General features: G+C 42.6%; 1 protein-coding gene across 2 annotated transcripts; it reads right to left on the reverse strand.

Moving 5' to 3' along the window:
- Window positions 1-802: 802 nt before the first annotated feature.
- On the reverse strand, window positions 803-22,110 carry PFAS (phosphoribosylformylglycinamidine synthase). 2 transcript variants are annotated; one of them, XM_069735103.1, is made up of 29 exons: window positions 21,994-22,110; window positions 20,907-21,043; window positions 20,200-20,335; window positions 20,017-20,122; window positions 19,618-19,804; window positions 19,134-19,239; window positions 18,916-19,056; window positions 18,574-18,698; window positions 18,371-18,499; window positions 18,129-18,260; window positions 17,876-18,004; window positions 17,684-17,757; window positions 17,441-17,597; window positions 17,283-17,344; window positions 17,047-17,208; window positions 16,773-16,883; window positions 16,558-16,689; window positions 16,247-16,477; window positions 15,861-16,041; window positions 15,703-15,786; window positions 15,459-15,614; window positions 13,651-13,770; window positions 13,431-13,576; window positions 13,016-13,217; window positions 12,849-12,940; window positions 12,551-12,665; window positions 1,627-1,779; window positions 1,396-1,548; window positions 803-1,258 (listed from the first exon to the last, which is right to left on the reverse strand). In XM_069735103.1, exons 2-29 carry the CDS (start codon window positions 21,022-21,024, stop codon window positions 939-941), a joined length of 3,960 nt encoding a protein of 1,319 aa, XP_069591204.1. In that variant the 5' UTR covers window positions 21,025-21,043; window positions 21,994-22,110; the 3' UTR covers window positions 803-938. The 2 variants fall into 2 exon arrangements, with proteins under 2 accessions (XP_069591204.1, XP_069591202.1); XM_069735101.1 differs by having other exon boundaries at window positions 1,396-1,779.
- Window positions 22,111-25,102: the final 2,992 nt, after the last annotated feature.

Here is a 25,102-nt window from a genome sequence, read left to right on the forward strand (position 1 = left end):
GGGTATAATACAGGATGTAACTCAGGATCAGTAATGTAATGTATGTACACAGTGACTACACCAGCAGAATAGTGAGTGCAGCTCTGGAGTATAATACAGGATGTAACTCAGGATCAGTAATATAATGTATGTACACAGTGACTGCACCAGCAGAATAGTGAGTGCAGCTCTGGAGTATAATACAGGATATAACTCAGGATCAGTAATGTAATGTATGTACACAGTGACTGCACCAGCAGAATAGTGAGTGCAGCTCTGGAGTATAATACAGAATGTAACTCAGGATCAGTAATGTAATGTATGTACACAGTGACTGCACCAGCAGAATAGTGAGTGCAGCTCTGGAGTAGAATACAAGATGTAACTCAGGATCAGTAATGTAATGTATGTACACAGTGACTGCACCAGCAGAATAGTGAGTGCAGCTCTGGAGTATAATACAGGATGTAACTCAGAATCAGTAATGTATGTACATAGTGACTGCACCAGCAGAATAGTGAGTGCAGCTCTGGGGTATAATACAGGAGGTAACTCAGGATCAGTAATGTAATGTATGTACACAGTGACTGCACCAGCAGAATAGTGAGTGCAGCTCTGGAGTATAATACAGGATGTAACTCAGGATCAGTAATGTAATGTATGTACACAGTGACTGCACCAGCAGAATAGTGAGTGCAGCTCTGGGGTATAATACAGGATGTAACTCAGGATCAGTAATGTAATGTATGTACAGAGTGACTGCACCAGCAGAATAGTGAGTGCAGCTCTGGGGTATATTCCATGACAGAGGAACACCTGTAGGTATGGTGTTGTGGCTTTGACATTTATTCTCCGTTCACATGCAGATAAGGCTTAATATAAGCAATAAACGTTCCATCAGAGATCTCTGCTATGTCGACGCTTCCTTCCCGAGCTGCGGATCGCACTTGTCCTCCTCGTCAGTCCTCCATCGCGCTCTTCAGGCACCAGCTGTAACCGTTGTGGAAGAGGCGCATCCAGGGCGATGCGTCCATTGTGGTCCTCCAGTCCTCTGGCATCCAGGGCCACTGCCACTTCAGGACGCAGCGCTCAGGGTGGGGCATCATCGCCAGGTGGCGTCCATCCTCGGAGCAGAGGCCGGCGATCCCGAGCGGGGAGCCATTAGGATTCATGGGGTACTCCTCCGTGGCGACATTCTGGTCATTCACGTAGCGCAGAGGAGCCAAACGATGAGCGGTCAAGTGTTCGCGAACCTTCTCAGACCGGAATCTCATGAGACCTGGAGGACGGAGGTGAATGGTCAAACCGGGTGACAACCAATGCTCAACCCCGACAACCGGCAGAACCGTTCCCGGAAGAACCGTTCTTTACAGACTTCTCCTGTACGAAGGTCAGAAGTCACCTGGAGACACTTACCTTCTCCATGTGCCACCCACACCCCGAGCGATGACCCCGCCATCCCCTGCAGCAGGACACTGGGACTTTCCTCAATCTTAACAGTCACAAAGCGAGACTCAAACCTTCCGGACAGGTTGTGGCTCAGCAGGACCCCCTGTGTGGGACGCTCCCCTGCCAGAAGGACAAGAAGTGAGGAGAGAAGAACAACATACAAAAAACCCCCAAAACACAAATGTGCGGGTCTCTCACCTGTACGAACCGGGCCCTCCGCTCCTACCCAACCCAGCAGCGCCAACAGCTGGCAGCCATTACAGATACCGAGGCTGAAAGTGTCAGAGCGACAGCGGAAAGCATCAAACTGATCCCGGACACCAGAGTTATACATGACCGAGGCCGCCCAACCTACAGCAGAGAGAAAAACGGTGACATAAGAAATACCAGAATATAAGTAATACTGCCGCTATGTACAAGAATATAACTACTATAATACTGCTCCTATGTACAAGAATATAACTACTATAATACTGCTCCTATGTGCAAGAATATAACTACTATAATACTGCTCCTATGTACAAGAATATAACTACTATAATACTGCCCCTATGTACAAGAATATAACTACTATAATACTGCTCCTATGTACAAGAATATAACTACTATAATACTGCTCCTATGTACAAGAATATAACTACTATAATACTGCCCCTATGTACAAGAATATAACTACTATACTACTGCCCCTATGTACAAGAATATAACTACTATAATACTGCTCCTATGTACAAGAATATAACTACTATAATACTGCTCCTATGTACAAGAATATAACTACTATACTACTGCCCCTATGTACAAGAATATAACTACTATAATACTGCCCCTATATACAAGAATATAACTACTATAATACTGCTCCTATGTACAAGAATATAACTACTATAATACTGCTCCTATGTACAAGAATATAACTACTATAATACTGCTCCTATGTACAAGAATATAACTACTATAATACTGCTCCTATGTACAAGAATATAAATAATATAATACTGCCCCTATGTACAAGAATATAACTACTATAATACTGCTCCTATGTACAAGAATATAACTACTATAATACTGCTCCTATGTACAAGAATATAACTACTATAATACTGCCCCTATGTACAAGAATATAACTACTATAATACTGCCCCCTATGTACAAGAATATAACTACTATAATACTGCTCCTATGTACAAGAATATAAATAATATAATACTGCCCCTATGTACAAGAATATAACTACTATAATACTGCTCCTATGTACAAGAATATAACTACTATAATACTGCTCCTATGTACAAGAATATAAATAATATAATACTGCCCCTATGTACAAGAATATAACTACTATAATACTGCTCCTATGTACAAGAATATAACTACTATAATACTGCTCCTATGTACAAGAATATAACTACTATAATACTGCCCCTATGTACAAGAATATAAATAATATAATACTGCCCCTATGTACAAGAATATAACTACTATAATACTGCTCCTATGTACAAGAATATAACTACTATAATACTGCTCCTATGTACAAGAATATAACTACTATAATACTGCCCCTATGTACAAGAATATAACTACTATAATACTGCCCCCTATGTACAAGAATATAACTACTATAATACTGCCCCTATGTACAAGAATATAACGACTATAATACTGCTCCTATGTACAAGAATATAACTACAATAATACTGCTCCTATGTACAAGAATATAACTACTATAATACTGCCCCCTATGTACAAGAATATAACTACTATAATACTGCCCCTATGTACAAGAATATAACTACTATAATACTGCCCCTATGTACAAGAATATAACTACTATAATACTGCTCCTATGTACAAGAATATAACTACTATAATACTGCTCCTATGTACAAGAATATAACTACTATAATACTGCCCCCTATGTACAAGAATATAACTACTATAATACTGCCCCCTATGTACAATATATCTACTATAATACTGCTCCTATGTACAAGAATATAACTACTATAATACTGCCCCTATGTACAAGAATATAACTACTATAATACTGCCCCTATGTACAAGAATATAACTACTATAATACTGCCCCTATGTACAAGAATATAACTACTATACTACTGCCCCTATGTACAAGAATATAACTACTATAATACTGCCCCCTATGTACAAGAATATAACTACTATAATACTGCTCCTATGTGCAAGAATATAACTACAATAATACTGCTCCTATGTACAAGAATATAACTACTATAATACTGCCCCTATGTACAAGAATATAACTACTATAATACTGCTCCTATGTACAAGAATATAACTACTATAATACTGCCCCTATGTACAAGAATATAACTACTATAATACTGCTCCTATGTGCAAGAATATAACTACTATAATACTGCTCCTATGTGCAAGAATATAACTACTATAATACTGCTCCTATGTACAAGAATATAACTACTATAATACTGCTCCTATGTGCAAGAATATAACTACTATAATACTGCTCCTATGTACAAGAATATAACTACTATACTACTGCCCCTATGTACAAGAATATAACTACTATAATACTGCTCCTATGTACAAGAATATAACTACTATAATACTGCCCCCTATGTACAAGAATATAACTACTATAATACTGCTCCTATGTGCAAGAATATAACTACAATAATACTGCTCCTATGTACAAGAATATAACTACTATAATACTGCTCCTATGTGCAAGAATATAACTACTATAATACTGCTCCTATGTACAAGAATATAACTACTATAATACTGCTCCTATGTACAAGAATATAACTACTATAATACTGCTCCTATGTACAAGAATATAAATAATATAATACTGCTCCTATGTACAAGAATATAACTACTATAATACTGCTCCTATGTACAAGAATATAACTACTATAATACTGCTCCTATGTACAAGAATATAACTACTATAATACTGCCCCTATGTACAAGAATATAACTACTATAATACTGCTCCCTATGTACAAGAATATAACTACTATAATACTGCCCCTATGTACAAGAATATAACGACTATAATACTGCTCCTATGTACAAGAATATAACTACAATAATACTGCTCCTATGTACAAGAATATAACTACTATAATACTGCCCCCTATGTACAAGAATATAACTACTATAATACTGCCCCTATGTACAAGAATATAACTACTATAATACTGCCCCTATGTACAAGAATATAACTACTATAATACTGCTCCTATGTACAAGAATATAACTACTATAATACTGCTCCTATGTACAAGAATATATCTACTATAATACTGCCCCTATGTACAAGAATATATCTACTATAATACTGCTCCTATGTACAAGAATATAACTACTATAATACTGCCCCTATGTACAAGAATATAACTACTATAATACTGCCCCCTATGTACAATATATCTACTATAATACTGCTCCTATGTACAAGAATATAACTACTATAATACTGCCCCTATGTACAAGAATATAACTACTATAATACTGCCCCTATGTACAAGAATATAACTACTATAATACTGCCCCTATGTACAAGAATATAACTACTATACTACTGCCCCTATGTACAAGAATATAACTACTATAATACTGCTCCTATGTACAAGAATATAACTACTATAATACTGCCCCCTATGTACAAGAATATAACTACTATAATACTGCTCCTATGTGCAAGAATATAACTACTATAATACTGCTCCTATGTACAAGAATATAACTACTATAATACTGCTCCTATGTGCAAGAATATATCTACTATAATACTGCTCCTATGTACAAGAATATAACTACTATAATACTGCTCCTATGTACAAGAATATAACTACTATAATACTGCCCCCTATGTACAAGAATATAACTACTATAATACTGCTCCTATGTGCAAGAATATAACTACAATAATACTGCTCCTATGTACAAGAATATAACTACTATAATACTGCTCCTATGTGCAAGAATATAACTACTATAATACTGCTCCTATGTGCAAGAATATAACTACAATAATACTGCTCCTATGTACAAGAATATAACTACTATAATACTGCCCCCTATGTACAAGAATATAACTACTATAATACTGCCTCTATGTACAAGAATATAACTACTATAATACTGCTCCTATGTACAAGAATATAACTACTATAATACTGCTCCTATGTACAAGAATATAACTACTATAATACTGCTCCTAAGTACAAGAATATAACTACTATAATACTGCCCCTATATACAAGAATATAACTACTATAATACTGCTCCTATGTACAAGAATATAACTACTATAATACTGACCCTATATACAAGAATATAACTACTATAATACTGCTCCTATGTACAAGAATATAACTACTATAATACTGCCCCTATGTACAAGAATATACTATAATACTGCCCCTATGTACAAGAATATAACTACTATAATACTGCTCCTATGTACAAGAATATAACTACTATAATACTGCCCCTATGTACAAGAATATACTATAATACTGCCCCCATGTACAAGAATATAACTACTATAATACTGCTCCTATGTACAAGAATATAACTACTATAATACTGCTCATATGTACAAGAATATAACTACTATAATACTGCTCATATGTACAAGAATATAACTACTATAATACTGCTCCTATGTACAAGAATATAACTACTATAATACTGCTCCTATGTACAAGAATATATCTACTATAATACTGCTCCTATGTACAAGAATATAACTACTATAATACTGCTCCTATGTACAAGAATATAACTACTATAATACTGCTCCTATGTACAAGAATATAACTACTATAAAACTGCTCATATGTACAAGAATATAACTACTATAAAACTGCCCCTATGTACAAGAATATAACTACTATAATACTGCTCCTATGTACAAGAATATAACTACTATAATACTGCTCATATGTACAAGAATATAACTACTATAATACTGCTCCTATGTACAAGAATATAACTACTATAAAACTGCTCCTATGTACAAGAATATAACTACTATAATACTGCTCCTATGTACAAGAATATAACTACTATAATACTGCCCCTATGTACAAGAATATAACTACTATAATACTGCTCCTATGTACAAGAATATAACTACTATAAAACTGCCCCTATGTACAAGAATATAACTACTATAATACTGCCCCTATGTACAAGAATATAACTACTATAATACTGCCCCTATGTACAAGAATATACTATAATACTGCCCCTATGTACAAGAATATAACTACTATAATACTGCTCCTATGTACAAGAATATAACTACTATAATACTGCTCCTATGTACAAGAATATAACTACTATAATACTGCTCATATGTACAAGAATATAACTACTATAATACTGCCCCTATGTACAAGAATACAACTACTATAATACTGCTCCTATGTACAAGAATATATCTACTATAATACTGCTCCTATGTACAAGAATATAACTACTATAATACTGCTCCTATGTACAAGAATATAACTACTATAATACTGCTCCTATGTACAAGAATATAACTACTATAAAACTGCTCCTATGTACAAGAATATAACTACTATAATACTGCTCCTATGTACAAGAATATATCTACTATAATACTGCTCCTATGTACAAGAATATAACTACTATAATACTGCTCCTATGTACAAGAATATAACTACTATAATACTGCTCCTATGTACAAGAATATAACTACTATAATACTGCCCCTATGTACAAGAATATAACTACTATAATACTGCTCATATGTACAAGAATATAACTACTATAATACTGCCCCTATGTACAAGAATATAACTACTATAATACTGCCCCTATGTACAAAAATATAACTACTATAATACTGCTCCTATGTACAAGAATATAACTACTATAATACTGCTCCTATGTACAAGAATATAACTACTATAAAACTGCTCATATGTACAAGAATATAACTACTATAATACTGCCCCTATGTACAAGAATATAACTACTATAATACTGCCCCTATATACAAGAATATAACTATAATACTGCCCCTATGTACAATAATATAACTACTATAATACTGCTCCTATATACAAGAATATAACTACTATAATACTGCCCCTATGTACAAGAATATAACTACTATAATACTGCTCCTATATACAAGAATATAACTACTATAATACTGCTCCTATGTACAAGAATATAACTACTATAATACTGCTCCTATGTACAAGAATATAAATAATATAATACTGCCCCTATGTACAAGAATATAACTACTATAATACTGCTCCTATGTACAAGAATATAACTACTATAATACTGCTCCTATGTACAAGAATATAACTACTATAATACTGCCCCTATGTACAAGAATATAACTACTATAATACTGCCCCCTATGTACAAGAATATAACTACTATAATACTGCCCCTATGTACAAGAATATAACGACTATAATACTGCTCCTATGTACAAGAATATAACTACAATAATACTGCTCCTATGTACAAGAATATAACTACTATAATACTGCCCCCTATGTACAAGAATATAACTACTATAATACTGCCCCTATGTACAAGAATATAACTACTATAATACTGCCCCTATGTACAAGAATATAACTACTATAATACTGCTCCTATGTACAAGAATATAACTACTATAATACTGCTCCTATGTACAAGAATATATCTACTATAATACTGCCCCTATGTACAAGAATATATCTACTATAATACTGCTCCTATGTACAAGAATATAACTACTATAATACTGCCCCTATGTACAAGAATATAACTACTATAATACTGCCCCCTATGTACAATATATCTACTATAATACTGCTCCTATGTACAAGAATATAACTACTATAATACTGCCCCTATGTACAAGAATATAACTACTATAATACTGCCCCTATGTACAAGAATATAACTACTATAATACTGCCCCTATGTACAAGAATATAACTACTATACTACTGCCCCTATGTACAAGAATATAACTACTATAATACTGCTCCTATGTACAAGAATATAACTACTATAATACTGCCCCCTATGTACAAGAATATAACTACTATAATACTGCTCCTATGTGCAAGAATATAACTACTATAATACTGCTCCTATGTACAAGAATATAACTACTATAATACTGCTCCTATGTGCAAGAATATATCTACTATAATACTGCTCCTATGTACAAGAATATAACTACTATAATACTGCTCCTATGTACAAGAATATAACTACTATAATACTGCCCCCTATGTACAAGAATATAACTACTATAATACTGCTCCTATGTGCAAGAATATAACTACAATAATACTGCTCCTATGTACAAGAATATAACTACTATAATACTGCTCCTATGTGCAAGAATATAACTACTATAATACTGCTCCTATGTGCAAGAATATAACTACAATAATACTGCTCCTATGTACAAGAATATAACTACTATAATACTGCCCCCTATGTACAAGAATATAACTACTATAATACTGCCTCTATGTACAAGAATATAACTACTATAATACTGCTCCTATGTACAAGAATATAACTACTATAATACTGCTCCTATGTACAAGAATATAACTACTATAATACTGCTCCTAAGTACAAGAATATAACTACTATAATACTGCCCCTATATACAAGAATATAACTACTATAATACTGCTCCTATGTACAAGAATATAACTACTATAATACTGCCCCTATGTACAAGAATATAACTACTATAATACTGCTCCTATGTACAAGAATATAACTACTATAATACTGACCCTATATACAAGAATATAACTACTATAATACTGCTCCTATGTACAAGAATATAACTACTATAATACTGCCCCTATGTACAAGAATATACTATAATACTGCCCCTATGTACAAGAATATAACTACTATAATACTGCTCCTATGTACAAGAATATAACTACTATAATACTGCCCCTATGTACAAGAATATACTATAATACTGCCCCCATGTACAAGAATATAACTACTATAATACTGCTCCTATGTACAAGAATATAACTACTATAATACTGCTCATATGTACAAGAATATAACTACTATAATACTGCTCATATGTACAAGAATATAACTACTATAATACTGCTCCTATGTACAAGAATATAACTACTATAATACTGCTCCTATGTACAAGAATATATCTACTATAATACTGCTCCTATGTACAAGAATATAACTACTATAATACTGCTCCTATGTACAAGAATATAACTACTATAATACTGCTCCTATGTACAAGAATATAACTACTATAAAACTGCTCATATGTACAAGAATATAACTACTATAAAACTGCCCCTATGTACAAGAATATAACTACTATAATACTGCTCCTATGTACAAGAATATAACTACTATAATACTGCTCATATGTACAAGAATATAACTACTATAATACTGCTCCTATGTACAAGAATATAACTACTATAAAACTGCTCCTATGTACAAGAATATAACTACTATAATACTGCTCCTATGTACAAGAATATAACTACTATAATACTGCCCCTATGTACAAGAATATAACTACTATAATACTGCTCATATGTACAAGAATATAACTACTATAATACTGCTCCTATGTACAAGAATATAACTACTATAAAACTGCCCCTATGTACAAGAATATAACTACTATAATACTGCCCCTATGTACAAGAATATAACTACTATAATACTGCCCCTATGTACAAGAATATACTATAATACTGCCCCTATGTACAAGAATATAACTACTATAATACTGCTCCTATGTACAAGAATATAACTACTATAATACTGCTCCTATGTACAAGAATATAACTACTATAATACTGCTCATATGTACAAGAATATAACTACTATAATACTGCCCCTATGTACAAGAATACAACTACTATAATACTGCTCCTATGTACAAGAATATATCTACTATAATACTGCTCCTATGTACAAGAATATAACTACTATAATACTGCTCCTATGTACAAGAATATAACTACTATAATACTGCTCCTATGTACAAGAATATAACTACTATAAAACTGCTCCTATGTACAAGAATATAACTACTATAATACTGCTCCTATGTACAAGAATATATCTACTATAATACTGCTCCTATGTACACGAATATAACTACTATAATACTGCTCCTATGTACAAGAATATAACTACTATAATACTGCTCCTATGTACAAGAATATAACTACTATAATACTGCCCCTATGTACAAGAATATAACTACTATAATACTGCTCATATGTACAAGAATATAACTACTATAATACTGCCCCTATGTACAAGAATATAACTACTATAATACTGCCCCTATGTACAAAAATATAACTACTATAATACTGCTCCTATGTACAAGAATATAACTACTATAATACTGCTCCTATGTACAAGAATATAACTACTATAAAACTGCTCATATGTACAAGAATATAACTACTATAATACTGCCCCTATGTACAAGAATATAACTACTATAATACTGCCCCTATATACAAGAATATAACTATAATACTGCCCCTATGTACAATAATATAACTACTATAATACTGCTCCTATATACAAGAATATAACTACTATAATACTGCCCCTATGTACAAGAATATAACTACTATAAAACTGCTCCTATATACAAGAATATAACTACTATAATACTGCCCCTATGTACAAGAATATAACTACTATAATACTGCCCCTATGTACAAGAATATAACTACTATAATACTGCTCCTATGTACAAGAATATAACTACTATAATACTGCCCCTATGTACAAGAATATAACTACTATAATACTGCCCCTATGTACAAGAATATAACTACTATAATACTGCTCGTATATACAAGAATATAACTACTATAATACTGCCCCTATATACAAGAATATAACTACTATAATACTGCCCCTATATACAAGAATATACCTACTATAATACTGCTCCTATGTACAAGAATATAAGTACTATAATACTGCCCCTATGTACAAGAATATAACTACTATAATACTGCTCCTATGTACAAGAATATAACTACTATAATACTGCCCCTATGTACAAGAATATAACTACTATAAATACTGCCCCTATGTACAAGAATATAACTACTATAATACTGCCACTATGTACAAGAATATAACTACTATAATACTGCTCCTATATACAAGAATATAACTACTATAATACTGCTCCTATATACAAGAATATAACTACTATAATACTGCCTCTATGTACAAGAATATAACTACTATAATACTTCCCCTATGTACAAGAATATAACTACTATAATACTGCCCCTATGTACAAGAATATAACTACTATAATACTGCTGCTAAGTACAAGAATATAACTACTATAATACTGCTCCTATGTACAAGGATATAACTACTATAATACTGCTCCTATGTACAAGAATATAACTACTATAATACTGCCCCTATATACACGAATATAACTACTATAATACTTCCCCTATGTACAAGAATATAACTACTATAATACTTCCCCTATGTACAAGAATATAACTACTATAATACTGCCCCTATGTACAAGAATATAACTACTATAATACTACTCCTATGTACAAGAATATAACTACTATAATACTGCCCCTATGTACAATAATATAACTACTATAATACTGCTCCTATATACAAGAATATAACTACTATAATACTGCCCCTATGTACAATAATATAACTACTATAATACTGCTCCTATGTACAAAAATATAACTACTATAATACTTCCCCTATGTACAAGAATATAACTACTATAATACTGCCCCTATGTACAAGAATATAACTACTATAATACTACTCCTATGTACAAGAATATAACTACTATAATACTGCCCCTATATACACGAATATAACTACTATAATACTTCCCCTATGTACAAGAATATAACTACTATAATACTTCCCCTATGTACAAGAATATAACTACTATAATACTGCCCTTATACACAATTTTAGCTCCAGTCTATAGGGGGCAGTATTATATTAGTATTATTCTTACTGTGTAGGTTTTTACATCCCGGTGGTCACTTGCCTTTCGCGGACCCTAGAACATCTGCATAGCTGAATCCTCCAACAAATATCAGACCCCTAAACATATGCAGCGTTGCTCCTCCGGACAGAAGATCTTCCATGGTGACGTCCCAGACCTATGGAGGAGGAGGACAGAGTGATGGGAGTAGTTGTCGCTGTCCCCTCCCCCTCCATTACTGACAGTACAGTGGAGAAGATCCTGAGCGTCGGCAGGACGTCAGCAGAGCGGTTACTCCTGATGAGCCTGCAGTAATGTTATAGGACATGTCATATTATGGACGTACAGCACAATGTGTTACCTCAAACCCGGCCATCAGCAGCGCGGCCGCCATCTCTCTGTCGCCATTACTGCCCTCTTCCCGTACAACAGCGACACGCGGCTGAGCGGAGCCTGTGAGATAAGTGCCCAGTTATACAGTCACCCGGCACCCTCCCGTATATCCACCACCATCCATCATTACTGCACCTATCAGAGCCGGCTTGTGTGATGGATCGAACGTCAGCTGGTAGTTTGGCCCCTCCCTCTTAAGGAGCCCCGCCTCCTCCTGGGTCACACAAGTGGGGCTGGCCTGCAATCGCTCCAACTGGAAACTTGTCTCCTCCCACCGCGCCCGCAGCGTCCCCACGTCATCGCACAGGACCTCCTCCCCATTCACACGGACTCTGACCTAGAAATTAAAAAAAAAGGGAGGTCTCCTTTAAGAGGCGGGGCCAATGGAAAGAGAAATGCAAATGAATGCAAATCCATAAACAGCAGCACAGAGGACACGGTGCTTCAACTGGGTGAGCACGGACGTCTCCAGCGCACGTCCTGTACCTTTTATAAATTCAGGGTTCATGGCCCTTTAAATAAAGGGAATGTTCCCCATGATGGGACATACCGTGGAGCTCGGGCCCCTTCCCTGCGTCCGTCCTAGTTTCACGCACTGCAGCCCCGCGGCTCGGTACTGCCGCATGACTCGCTCCTGTGCCGCCTCTGAGACCTCCAGAACAATCCCCAGCTCCTCGGAGAAGAGCAGGTCCAGCGCTGAGGAAGAGGAAGGAGACGTGAAGACGCCCAGACGCCGACCGTCACCGGAGAGAAGCTGCGCAGAGACTCACCGCTGACGTCGGGGGAGGAGAACTCCACATCCAGCCCGCAGTTACCAGCAAACGCCATCTCCAGGAGGCAAGTAATGAGGCCGCCATCACTCACGTCATGCCCTGCGCTCAGCGCACGCTCTGCGGATCAGAGGAGGCAGAGGAAGGGTTAAAATAAAGTGCAAAGTACTGAAACACAGATAAGGCACCGAGACCATCAGACGTCCTGCAGGTTCAGTGCTCGCCCAGGTTCTGCGGCTGTGTAATGTGGGAGATGTAGGAAGCAGTGGTTCAGTGTGCGCTCAGGTTCTGCGGCTGTGTAATGTGGGAGATGTACGGTGCAGTGGGCGCTCAGGTTCTGCGGCTGTGTAATGTGGGAGATGTAGGGTGCAGTGGTTCAGTGTGCGCTCAGGTTCTGCGGCTGTGTAATGTGGGAGATGTAGGGAGCAGTGGTTCAGTGTGCGCTCAGGTTCTGCGGCTGTGTAATGTGGGAGATGTAGGGAGCAGTGGTTCAGTGTGCGCTCAGGTTCTGCGGCTGTGTAATGTGGGAGATGTAGGGGGCAGTGGTTCAGTATGCGCTCAGGTTCTGCGGCTGTGTAATGTGAGAGATGTAGGGAGCAGTGGTTCAGTGTGCGCTCAGGTTCTGCGGCTGTGTAATGTGGGAGATGTAGGGAATAGTGGATCAGTATGCGCTCAGGTTCTGCGGCTGTGTAATGTGGGAGATGTAGGGAGCAGTGGTTCAGTGTGCGCTCAGGTTCTGCGGCTGTGTAATGTGGGAGATGTAGTGGCAGTGGTTCAGTATGCGCTCAGGTTCTGCGGCTGTGTAATGTGGGAGATGTAGGGTGCAGTGGTTCAGTGTGCGCTCAGGTTCTGCGGCTGTGTAATGTGGGAGATGTAGGGAGCATTGGTTCAGTGTGCGCTCAGGTTCTGCGGCTGTGTAATGTGGCAGATGTAGGGAGCAGTGATTCAGTGTGCGCTCAGGTTCTGCGGCTGTGTAATGTGGGAGATGTAGGGAGCAGTGGTTCAGTGTGCGCTCAGGTTCTGCGGCTGTGTAATGTGGGAGATGTAGGGAGCAGTGGTTCAGTGTGCGCCCAGGTTCTGCGGCTGTGTAATGTGGGAGATGTAGGGAGCAGTGGTTCAGTGTGCGCTCAGGTTCTGCGGCTGTGTAATGTGGGAGATGTAGGGAGCAGTGGTTCAGTGTGCGCTCAGGTTCTGCGGCTGTGTAATGTGGGAGATGTAGGGAGCAGTGGTTCAGTGTGCGCTCAGGTTCTGCGGCTGTGTAATGTGGGAGATGTAGGGAGCAGGGGTTCAGTGTGCGCTGGCGGCGCCCGGGAGAAGTCATGTAGTTCTGATACTGCTGCAATCCACGGTTGTTACATATAAAGTGTCATAAATGAGTTGATACATTGTTACAGACTTTTTATGGAACAATTTTATAACTCCAGCCCAAAACCTCACCCTATCCCTAAAGCTCACTCTGCCCCTAACTGTAGCCCTGGCCCTCAGAGTTAGGAGAAATATGTGAAAACTTACAAAGAGTCAACTTTATAAGAAAAAATGAGTGAAGATATCTGGAGCAGTAGAAGAGCGCAGTGCAGCCCTGGATATCTACATGGCTGCCTATGCAGAGTGCAGCAGTCGTGAGTAGCTCATCTTCAGCTGCTGACCTTCGCACCGTGACCTGGATGACAACGCTCACTACATCACACCGAAAGGCTTGTTATCTATTTAGCTCACCAAGTAATAAAACCCCTGCGCCTTCGGCAACCTGAGAGCCAGCAGCAAATCAGCAGAATGGAGAGCGCAGCTCCGGATGTGAATGGTCTTACCTTTGATGAGATCTTGTGTGACCTTGAAGCAGGAGACCAAGGTCTGGGGGTCGTCCAGGTCAGGCGTGTGCTCTCCCAGCTGTAAGTAGCACTGAGCCAGGGCGCTGCCACCCAGACGATGCTTCCCGGGATTCACGGGGACGTAGAGGAGGACGCCTGGGGTGCAGACAGAAGAGGCCAGAATTATTCCTGGTCCTCTGCTGTATGTAGCCCCATGGTGCCAGACTCCAGAGGGGGCACTTACCCTTCTGCCCAGGGTTCTTCAGGTCTGGTGTGACGGTGGCAGAGATATCGGGGCACACGGCATACACAGAGATGACCAGAGACCCTGGAGAGCACAGACAGTATGAGACCGGGAGGATGGAGACAGGACCCTTGAGAGGACACAGGGTCATCGGTCACCTGGAGCCTTCACAGTCTCTGATCCCACTCTGGCGGCCATGCTGAGCGAGTCTTTTCCTCCATCCACCGCGATCCCGACCTGCTCCATGACATCACACATGGCCACACACGCATCGTACAGCGCGGCACCTTCTCCCGGGAGTTTGGCCGCCCACATCCAGTTACCACTACACTTCACATCCTGCAAAAATAATAAAAGATGAGCGACTGTACGGAGGGGCAGCCGACAATGAACATCTCGAGAGAATGGGCAAACGGGCACGACCACAGGGGTCAACGGTCGAGGTGCCCCTTCAATGGAGACAAAGGGTAGACCTCCACACAAAGCGGTGTACGTCCGGCACCGATGACACCACAGAATCCCCTGAACTTCACAGGAAAATTACCTTTAGGTCCGTCACTAGGGCAAACACCAGATTTGTAAGAGCCTCGCCCACCGCCATGCGGGCCCCTGCCGCCGGGTCCAGGAGACCTTTAATTGGCTGCTCCCCAATTGCTGTGGCGCCACCTACAGTGTCCGTGTAGGACAGCGAGATCACAGCTACATCTGCCAAAGGGGTGTGAAGTGGCCCCACACATTGCTGCTGGGCCACAAGACCGGTGACCGAGCGATCCACCTGCAGATAGATGACAATTTCCAGGTCACTGTGGATAGCTATGAAGTCACCACAAGTCCCAGCATGGACATGAAATCCACCTTGTTGGTCAGGTATCGTTTGCTGGCAACAGACGGCAGCTTCAGGACGCGCTCCAGGGCGTGCTGGACGCTCAGGTTTTCAGGGAGGGTCAGTGGTAGAAGTGTGGGGGTAACGCGACTCAACTCAAACTCCTATAGAGGAGAAATAAAAGATCAGAGCCGGCACAGCAAAGTCACCATGTCTGGAGGAACCAAACACAAATTAGGCCCTCTACCTTCTGAGGCATCTTCCCCAGGACCCACTCCAGCTCCAGGTCCACCGGGACGCAGTTACGATCACTGCGATCCGGGACAGGATCGTTCTCGCTCCCATTTACCAAGACGATCTATACAGGAGAATATAGATCTCATCAAAGGTGACCTCAAGATCAAGAAATCAGAAGCCTTGCACATGAGGATGACACAGGTCTGGTCTAATTTAGGGGGATATTATCCGACTCTGCATATAATCGAGCTCCATCCTTGACTCGAGGGGCTGTAGGTTCTCACCCGGCCATCTCCTGTGATTCTACCCACAAAGTCCACCGGAGACCTCTCCCTACGACACACGGACTGCAGGAATTCTGCATCCTCTGGACGGATGAGCAAAGCGTTAGATTCCTGGTACTCGGCCCCCCAAATCTCCAGGACACTCAGAGTGGGATCTCCTAACTGGAGAAGACAGATAATCAGCGAAGTTACTGATCCACGAGATCCTGCCCCCAGAAGATCCACAGGTCTCCTACCTGAAAGTTCTTGGTGTAGATGATGGCCCCTTGTGGCTCACTCAGCTCCTTTAGGACATTTCCTGCAAAGATGAGAAGTCTACAAGTCAAGACAGAGGAAGAAACCAGAGAAGGATTCACAGGGGGCAGAAGTGACAACGCAGTTGTCCATCTCTCACCGTTCCCACCGGCCCCCTGGTCGTGAATGCTACAGATTGGATTCCGCTTGCCTCGCTCCACACAGGCGCGGACAGCTCGGTTCATCTTCTGCTCCATTTCCGCGTCCCCTCGCTGCACTGCCCCAAAGTCCAGTTCACTGGCGTTGTCCCCCTGAACCTGATCACCCCCCCCCCCCAAGAACTAAGTATCCATCTGATACAATGTCTGTAATGCATATGATACATTTTAGAATCATTACTTACTTGAATGGAAGATGCGGCCCCGCCGCCTACCCCAATCCTATAGACGGGGCCCCCAATCTTCACAACATGCATGCCTGAGTGGGAAGAAAGGTGTTGTGAGGAGAGGAAGTGAGGTCCACACATTTGACCACCAAACCAGAAAGACACGACAACTCTAGGATAGACATCCATTCGTCGTGGAGGAGCCTTTACCTGGTTCTGGAGCCTCTTTGGTCCGATGAACATCTTCCATAGAACCGATCCCTCCACTGAACATGATCGGCTTTACCCACTCTCTTCTCTCCCCGGAGGGCAGACGGAGGCCGAAAGAGCGAGCGAATCCTGTTACCATAATGAGAGGACTAGAATCGATGGCGAGAAGCGCAGAATAATCCTAAGTGTCTCAGATTAGACGACCCATTCCAATGGCGGAAAGTCATCGAAGCTTGGGAGTGGGTGACCTCACCTGCCAGCACCGGCTCTCCAAACTTATTGCCATAGTCTGAGGCTCCATTACTGGCTTCGATGGCCACCTCTAGGGGTCGGGCAAACTGGACCGGATATTGATATGAGGCGTCCTCCCAAGGCATAGAGTATCCTGAGAGCAAAAGAACACAAGCTTACTGGACAGAAGGAGCCGTAAAGTCAATAACCCGAAGAACGAGATCTTACCGGGCAGAAGACACCAGTCCTGCACGATTCACTTACCGGGAATGTGCAGGTTCCCAAAGCAGTATCCAGCAGTGCCGGCGATTACGTGAGCCCCCTTCCCGGTGCTCTGTACATCCCGAATACGACCCCCCGTGCCTGTAGTCGCACCACTAAATGGAGCAACACCTATAGAAGAAAGAACAATGGTATAAGAAGGATCAGCCATGGGAACACCAGGAAACAACGAGCTCTACGCTCACCTGTAGGAAAGTTATGGGTTTCGGCAGTGAAGATGAGGTGACGGGTGGAGGTCTTCTGTTGGTAGGGGCCAGGACGTGAAGGATCGATGGGGACCAGGCTCGACACCGGTTTCCCCTGGATTGCACTAGACAGGTGGAGACATTGGGAGGACGTCAGCGTTAGTCAAATTAATTATTCTCAATCCTCCTCGTCAACCTTCACCCATCACTGTTAACCATCACCATCTAGTCATTGTCATCATCCATCAATGTCATCATCAAACCGCATCATACATTTCCATCATCATGGTCACTGGTCACCACCCATAGTCCTTGTCGTCCTTCTGTGAAGCCACCTCTTACCTGCTGTTATCACAGAACTTGATGACATTATTCTGGTTGCTGGTGTCCTGGGTCTTCATGATCAGATTGAACAGCGAGTGCGGCCTCTCCGCTCCGTCCACTAGGAGCTTCCCCTTGAAAAACCAATGACGGCTGTGCTCACTACAAGATGGAGGAAAGGATCAGCGATAGTCCGAAGACCTTCTAGATGAGTCACAGCGAACGTCCAAGACATGGACCTGTTAGACTGCGCCAGATCGAAGCACTCCACGCTGCTCGGGTTGCGACCCACGCGCTGGAAGAGAGACGTGTAATAATCCAGATCCCAGGAGTCAAACGCCAGACCTGTGAATGATAATGGGAGGATGGCGAGGAGACGGGCCAGGACTGAGGCCGATAACAGACCCGGCGCCATTTATGCTCCAGTTACGTCTAAAGCTCATTAAATCTGCTGACTTGCAGTTGGCTCTCAGGCAGCCGCTCAGATCTCCTTTAACAGTATGGATCATGTTCGATAGGTAGCATTATTGTCCAGCTCAGTGCAAGAGCATCATGCTGAAGAGCACTACAACTTCCATAATGCAAAGTGTCAGAGTGCACCGCTATCAATGAGGCACAGCTCTACTCTTAGGGATTCAGGCAACAACTGGCAGAATGTTGAGTGCAGCTCTGGATGTGACTGGAGTAGAACATACAACACAATCCACAAGGAGAGCCACGTACCTAGCTCCGTGTTGGCCGCTTCCAGCGCCGCTCGTCCTCCTCCGATCACATCCACCTCGTAAACCTTCTCCGGTGACACAGAAATGGCGAAGCTTCTGATGGGCTCAGGGTAGACGCACTCCGTCATCCGATCGTACAGAGACGTCGTCAGCTTCTTCTTCTCGCCCTCCTCGGGGGCTTTCTGAAACTGATTGGTGGAGACATTCGATCACTAGAAAATTTCCAACTACAACTCCAAGAAAATGGAAGGGCAAGCAGGACCATGGCTGGTGGATAAGAAACGTGGATTGTCGGAGAGGTCAACGCCTCGATCACTGATCCTTCTCGGGTGCACGTCATTGATCACCACCGATCACAGCGCCAGAACAGGAAATGTGTGAAACATGGCGCCCGGCTCACCTTCATCAGATATCGCCTAGAACACTCGATGCGGTCGATGTCGGTCAGACCGATGGAGCGACAGATGGATGCGGCATTCGTGGAAGACGCAGTGGAGAAATTCAACCTACAGATGAGAAGAGGAACCATCAGCAGGAGGTCCTCCCATAAGACATGGAGGCCGTCCGCAATCTTCCTACTCACCTGGGTCCTACTTCCACCAGCAGGTCCAGGGGATCAGGGTGAAGGAAACTTGTGTCTGAAATACTCTGAGGGTCAAAGGGGCAACTGAAAAGCCAACACAGGGCAGCCGTCTGCTTGGGAGTCGGTGGAGAGTCACCTGCAGGGTGAGAAAAGTCAGCGAGTGGAGACGGCAAAGATCGGAGCTCCAGGCCAAGGTGTGTCCTCCACCATCACTAACAGCCAGATCTGTAAATTGTGAGAACCGGAGAGGACACTGCTCACTGCGAAACCTCAGGGACCAAGCCCAGAGGAGGCTGGATGACCCCAGAAGAGGCAGGGCGACCCAAGAGGAGGCAGGACAACCCCAGAAGAGGCAGGATGACCCAAGAGGAGGCAGGACAACCCCAGAAGAGGCAGGGTGACCCCAGAAGAGGTGTGACAGCCCCAGAAGAGGCAGGATGACCCCAGAAGAGGTGTGACAACCCCAGAGGAGGCTGGACGACCCCAGAAGAGGCAGGATGACCCCAGAGATGTGACAACCCCAGAAGAGGCAGGATGACCCCAGAAGAGGTGTGACAACCCCAGAAGAGGCAGGATGACCCCAGAAGAGGTGTGACAACCCCAGAAGAGGCAGGACGACCCCAGAAGAGGCAGGATGACCCCAGAGGAGGTGTGACAACCCCAGTCATCACATACACTGTGTGATACCAACGCATCTATTCTCTCACCCGTCCAGCTGACATTGTAGCACAGCTCGCTCTGCACAGTCCGGATATTCTCAGATCCAGACAATCGCGGGGAAGCATCAGACGGCCGGAAAGAGCAATAGAAGTGCAAAATCTCCATCTCCAATAACCGAGGACGCCTGGAGGAAGAAAAAATGTATCAGGATGGCACAGTGTATCTCATCCTGCCACGTGTGACACTGACTGCTGAGCCGTGTATCTAATCCCGTCACATGGGATATTGCCTACTCATCCAAGTATATAATCCCACCATGTGTGATACTCGGTTTACCAATGTATCTACTAGGCTGAGCCATGTATCTCATCTCGTCACATGTGATATTCACTGCTGAGCCGTGTATCTAATCTTATACTGTGATACTGTCTGCTCAGATGTGTATCTAATCCCACCACATTGTTTATTGCCTACTGAGCCATGTATTTCATCCGGTCACGTGTGATACTTCCTTGCTGACCACCAGGTCCTGGACTTTGCTGCACACAGGTGTGTGACCCCCTGAGGCTGGTCACATGACTGCAGAGTGACAGTGGCTGCAGCTCTGGATGTGACTGGAGTAGACATGATGTAAAGTGTCTTATACCTCCTGCTTCAGCTCTGGATGTGAGTGGAGTAGACATGATGTAAAGTGTCTTATACCTCCTGCTTCAGCTCTGGATGTGAGTGGAGTAGACATGATGTATCGCGTCTTATAGACACAGACACCGGCTGTGGAGTGCAGGCTCTTGGGTCCAGGACCTGACCACAGTCAGTGCTATGATAACACACGGCCGTGTGACCCCCTATACGCTTCTCCACAGACGCTCAGCACAGCATTGTGCCATGTGTACCGGACCACCTGTGCCCGGGGGTCTGCCCACCAGTGCCCGCAGAGGCCTGGTGCAGGGGGTTCATTGTTTCTTCCCACTACTGATCGCCCCCTGCTCCATCATTGCTTTCAACTATATCTGCATCCCCAGAAAGCGGTGACCCCGTGGCCCCATGAATACAGCAGCTGTGACCAACATCCCCACAAAAGTAAAGACCCCAAACTATGCAGAGCAATCCGACCCCATCCTAACAATCACTGACCTGCACCATGTGCTTCCAAAGCAAGAGCCTCTAGGAGGAGGAAACCAGTGTATGGGGGAGGAGGAGGATGGGGGTTGTAGGTGGAGACTGGGAGGAGGATGGGGGTTGTAGGTGGAGGATGGGAGGAGGATGGGGGCAGAGCTCTGCCTGCAGCTTCCTGTCCTGTGACAATCACCCTCTGCCCATTAGTTCCCTCCCACGTGACTCTGATCTGGATACAATGTTGCGGTTTAGAATCTTTTATACTTTGTATCAGCAGAAGACACATGGGAAAGTTTAAAGAGACAGTACACCTGGAATCTCTGCGCCCGCGGGTGGTAATAAACCTATTGTCCTCTGTTTTCAGCCGACGCAGACTGGACAGAAGCAGTTTGCTGATTCCCTTTATTTAGATGATTGATAAATCCTCCCTGCACTCCATGTTACATGGGACTGCCACTTGCATGCAACTTGTCTGTACTTTTACAGAAAAATGACAGCGCTAAAAATTTTGTTGCCCGATAAGTCGCCTATTGCCGTCACCAGCCTTAAAGGCAACGGGCGCATCGCAATACCATTTTATCATGGGGTCAGAGACGCGTGCTGTGACCTCAGTCCACTGCCCCCATGACAGATGATGCCGTACTACCGTCCTCAGGCTCCGGTAAGTGAAGGCTCAGATCTTGGAGTGAGGAGAAATAACGGACGAGTTATCAGATGGCGGCCGCATTCTCTTCAGCTGCTCACAATGGCGCACACGTCACTCCCCGCGGTCACTCAGCTTTACTGGAGGAGGATTTGCTCAGAGACAGATTCCGTACTTTCCATGTTGCATTCATTCTCCTTCCAGAAAATTGTGCAGGATCCTGTATAATTATGGCGCCATCATACAAAGGATGGTGTACCGCAAGTACGGTGGAGCTGTGACCATTAGGGAGGAGCAAAATGCTGCACAGGAGCCTGTTCCAGCACACCCCTCCTGCTGCCGGTCTGCATCCCTTCTGGTTACTCATGGTGCCATGATGATGTCTAACAATCAGAAGATGCCACCATGAATGACTGTAGGTAGGTGTTTCCCGGGACTCGGGTCTGGCAGCCATGTACCACCACTGTGACCACTGGATCAGACTCCTATGAAGCACCTTGCACAACTCTACCAGCCATGAAATCTCCACTGGTGGATAAGCAATAATCATTTCTTCAGCCATTTTCTGAGATTCGACTCTCTGACGTCGTCGGCTGCCGTGACCGGACCTGCAGCTCGTGCGCGGTGTGCAGACGGAGACAATGGTGCAGACAACGCAAAAATCCTTCTCTGCCAGTAAGTATGGGTCTAAGTGATGGTCGTGAATGTTATTCGGCTCATCCCAGACCATCATCGAAGACGTGAAACATCTATTGTACTCAATGCCGCAGCCTTCCAGTCATCATTGCTGCCCCCATCGGGGCTCACAATATAGATTCCCGATCAGGTGGTCTATGGAGTGTGGAAGGAAACCAGAGAACCCGCAGGAAACCCACAAAATACGGGGAGAACATATATTAGAGGTCAGCAAATCTCCTGAAATTAAAATTCTCCACATTCTTCCCAAAAATTCAGTGCACTGTGAACGTGAAGTGCTACAAGGCCTCCAACTGCCCTGAGAACAATATATGTAACACTCTGAGGTCTCCTAGGACTGTATAAACCCCTTTATCACAAGCATAGCCTTAGCGATGCTCTCACACACTAACGTTAATGTTTATTCAGTGTTTTACAGCTTTCTCTCCTCATCCCTATTGCTAAGCTGTGACGTCCTCACTATCCAGGCCGCTAGATTCCCTGCCTTGGCTTTTATACAGGCTGTAACAGTCCCTACCCATTGACAGCGCCAGGTCGGGTGACCCCTTCTCTGACTGATCCCTCATTTGGAGAACAGCCTGAGACAAGAGTGGCTTTGGTGGTTATGGACAGACAAGCAGAGACGGTCGTTCTGGTCCTGGTGCACAGGTGATGGGTCCGTGCCAAGTCCGAGACACGGGGATGTGTGAATCCGACATCATGGGCATCACAAGACACAGCAGAGGGGCTGTAAACCACCGGAAATGCGACTCACCTGGAATTACACATCGATCCTGAGAAAACAGGGACCTGTGAGTAAAGGCACGGACTGAGCATGTGCGAGCGAATGATGTCCCCGAGTCCTGCCGGTGCACTATATGGCGGTCCACGCACCGACATCCTTGTGTCTTCATAGATTAGGGCATTGTCGCTTGTCTGAGGTCAGTCCAAGATGGACGTTGTTAATCTCTATGGACACATTAAGGTTGTTGTGAATGGCGTCCGGTGAGGCGCCATGTGTAATACCGCACATCGAGCCATTACTAATGTGGTGGAGGAAAGGGAAACCATGACTCCGGTCCAGGTAATGGATGAAGAGGACACAAAGCCCGATCCGTAGGGCAGGAAAAGATTATTACACAGATTCAGGACAAGTTACAGAAACAGAACCCAAAACCATCACCTAAGCCAAACCTAAATGTGACCGTGTATTTCCCCGGTATGACTGCTGCCCCCATTCAAAGGCATAAGGAGAACTGTGGGGGTCGGAGCAGCACCTCTCCTGCCATGGGATGGACCCGGCCCCGTCATCATCTCACCCCAGCGCCCCCAGATAGCGAGAGAACGAGGGGCAGAAAGCTGCGTACTGGGCGTAGGAAACACACAGCCCCGTGTAGGGTCAGAGGGGCGCCTAGAACTCATTTTTACCTTAATCTCTTACCTCTCCAGTGATTTTTCATTTTTAAACTGATATTTTTCCCTCTAAGAGCCAGGAATTTTTTACTTTCCCGTCTCCTGAGCCGTACAAGGCTTGTTTTATGTGAGATATAGTTATGAATAATGTTCAATTTACCGTAAAATGTCCTGACATCCAGTGTGCGGCTCCAATGATCTGGTAACGCCATTCTACAGGTCGCCACCATGACGATATTTTTTTCTATTTTAGTAGTAAAAAAAAATAACAAATGGTAAAAAAAAGGGTTCATGTTGCTATTTTATAAGACCTGTAACTTTTTATGTTGCTGGGATTGCCTTTTGCACTCCGAGGAGTTGCCTTTTGCACGCCGCGCTCATGTTTTTCCTGATACC

This window comes from Ranitomeya imitator, chromosome 7 (assembly GCF_032444005.1).
Source record: "Ranitomeya imitator isolate aRanImi1 chromosome 7, aRanImi1.pri, whole genome shotgun sequence".
Classification (NCBI taxonomy): Eukaryota; Metazoa; Chordata; class Amphibia; order Anura; family Dendrobatidae; genus Ranitomeya; species Ranitomeya imitator.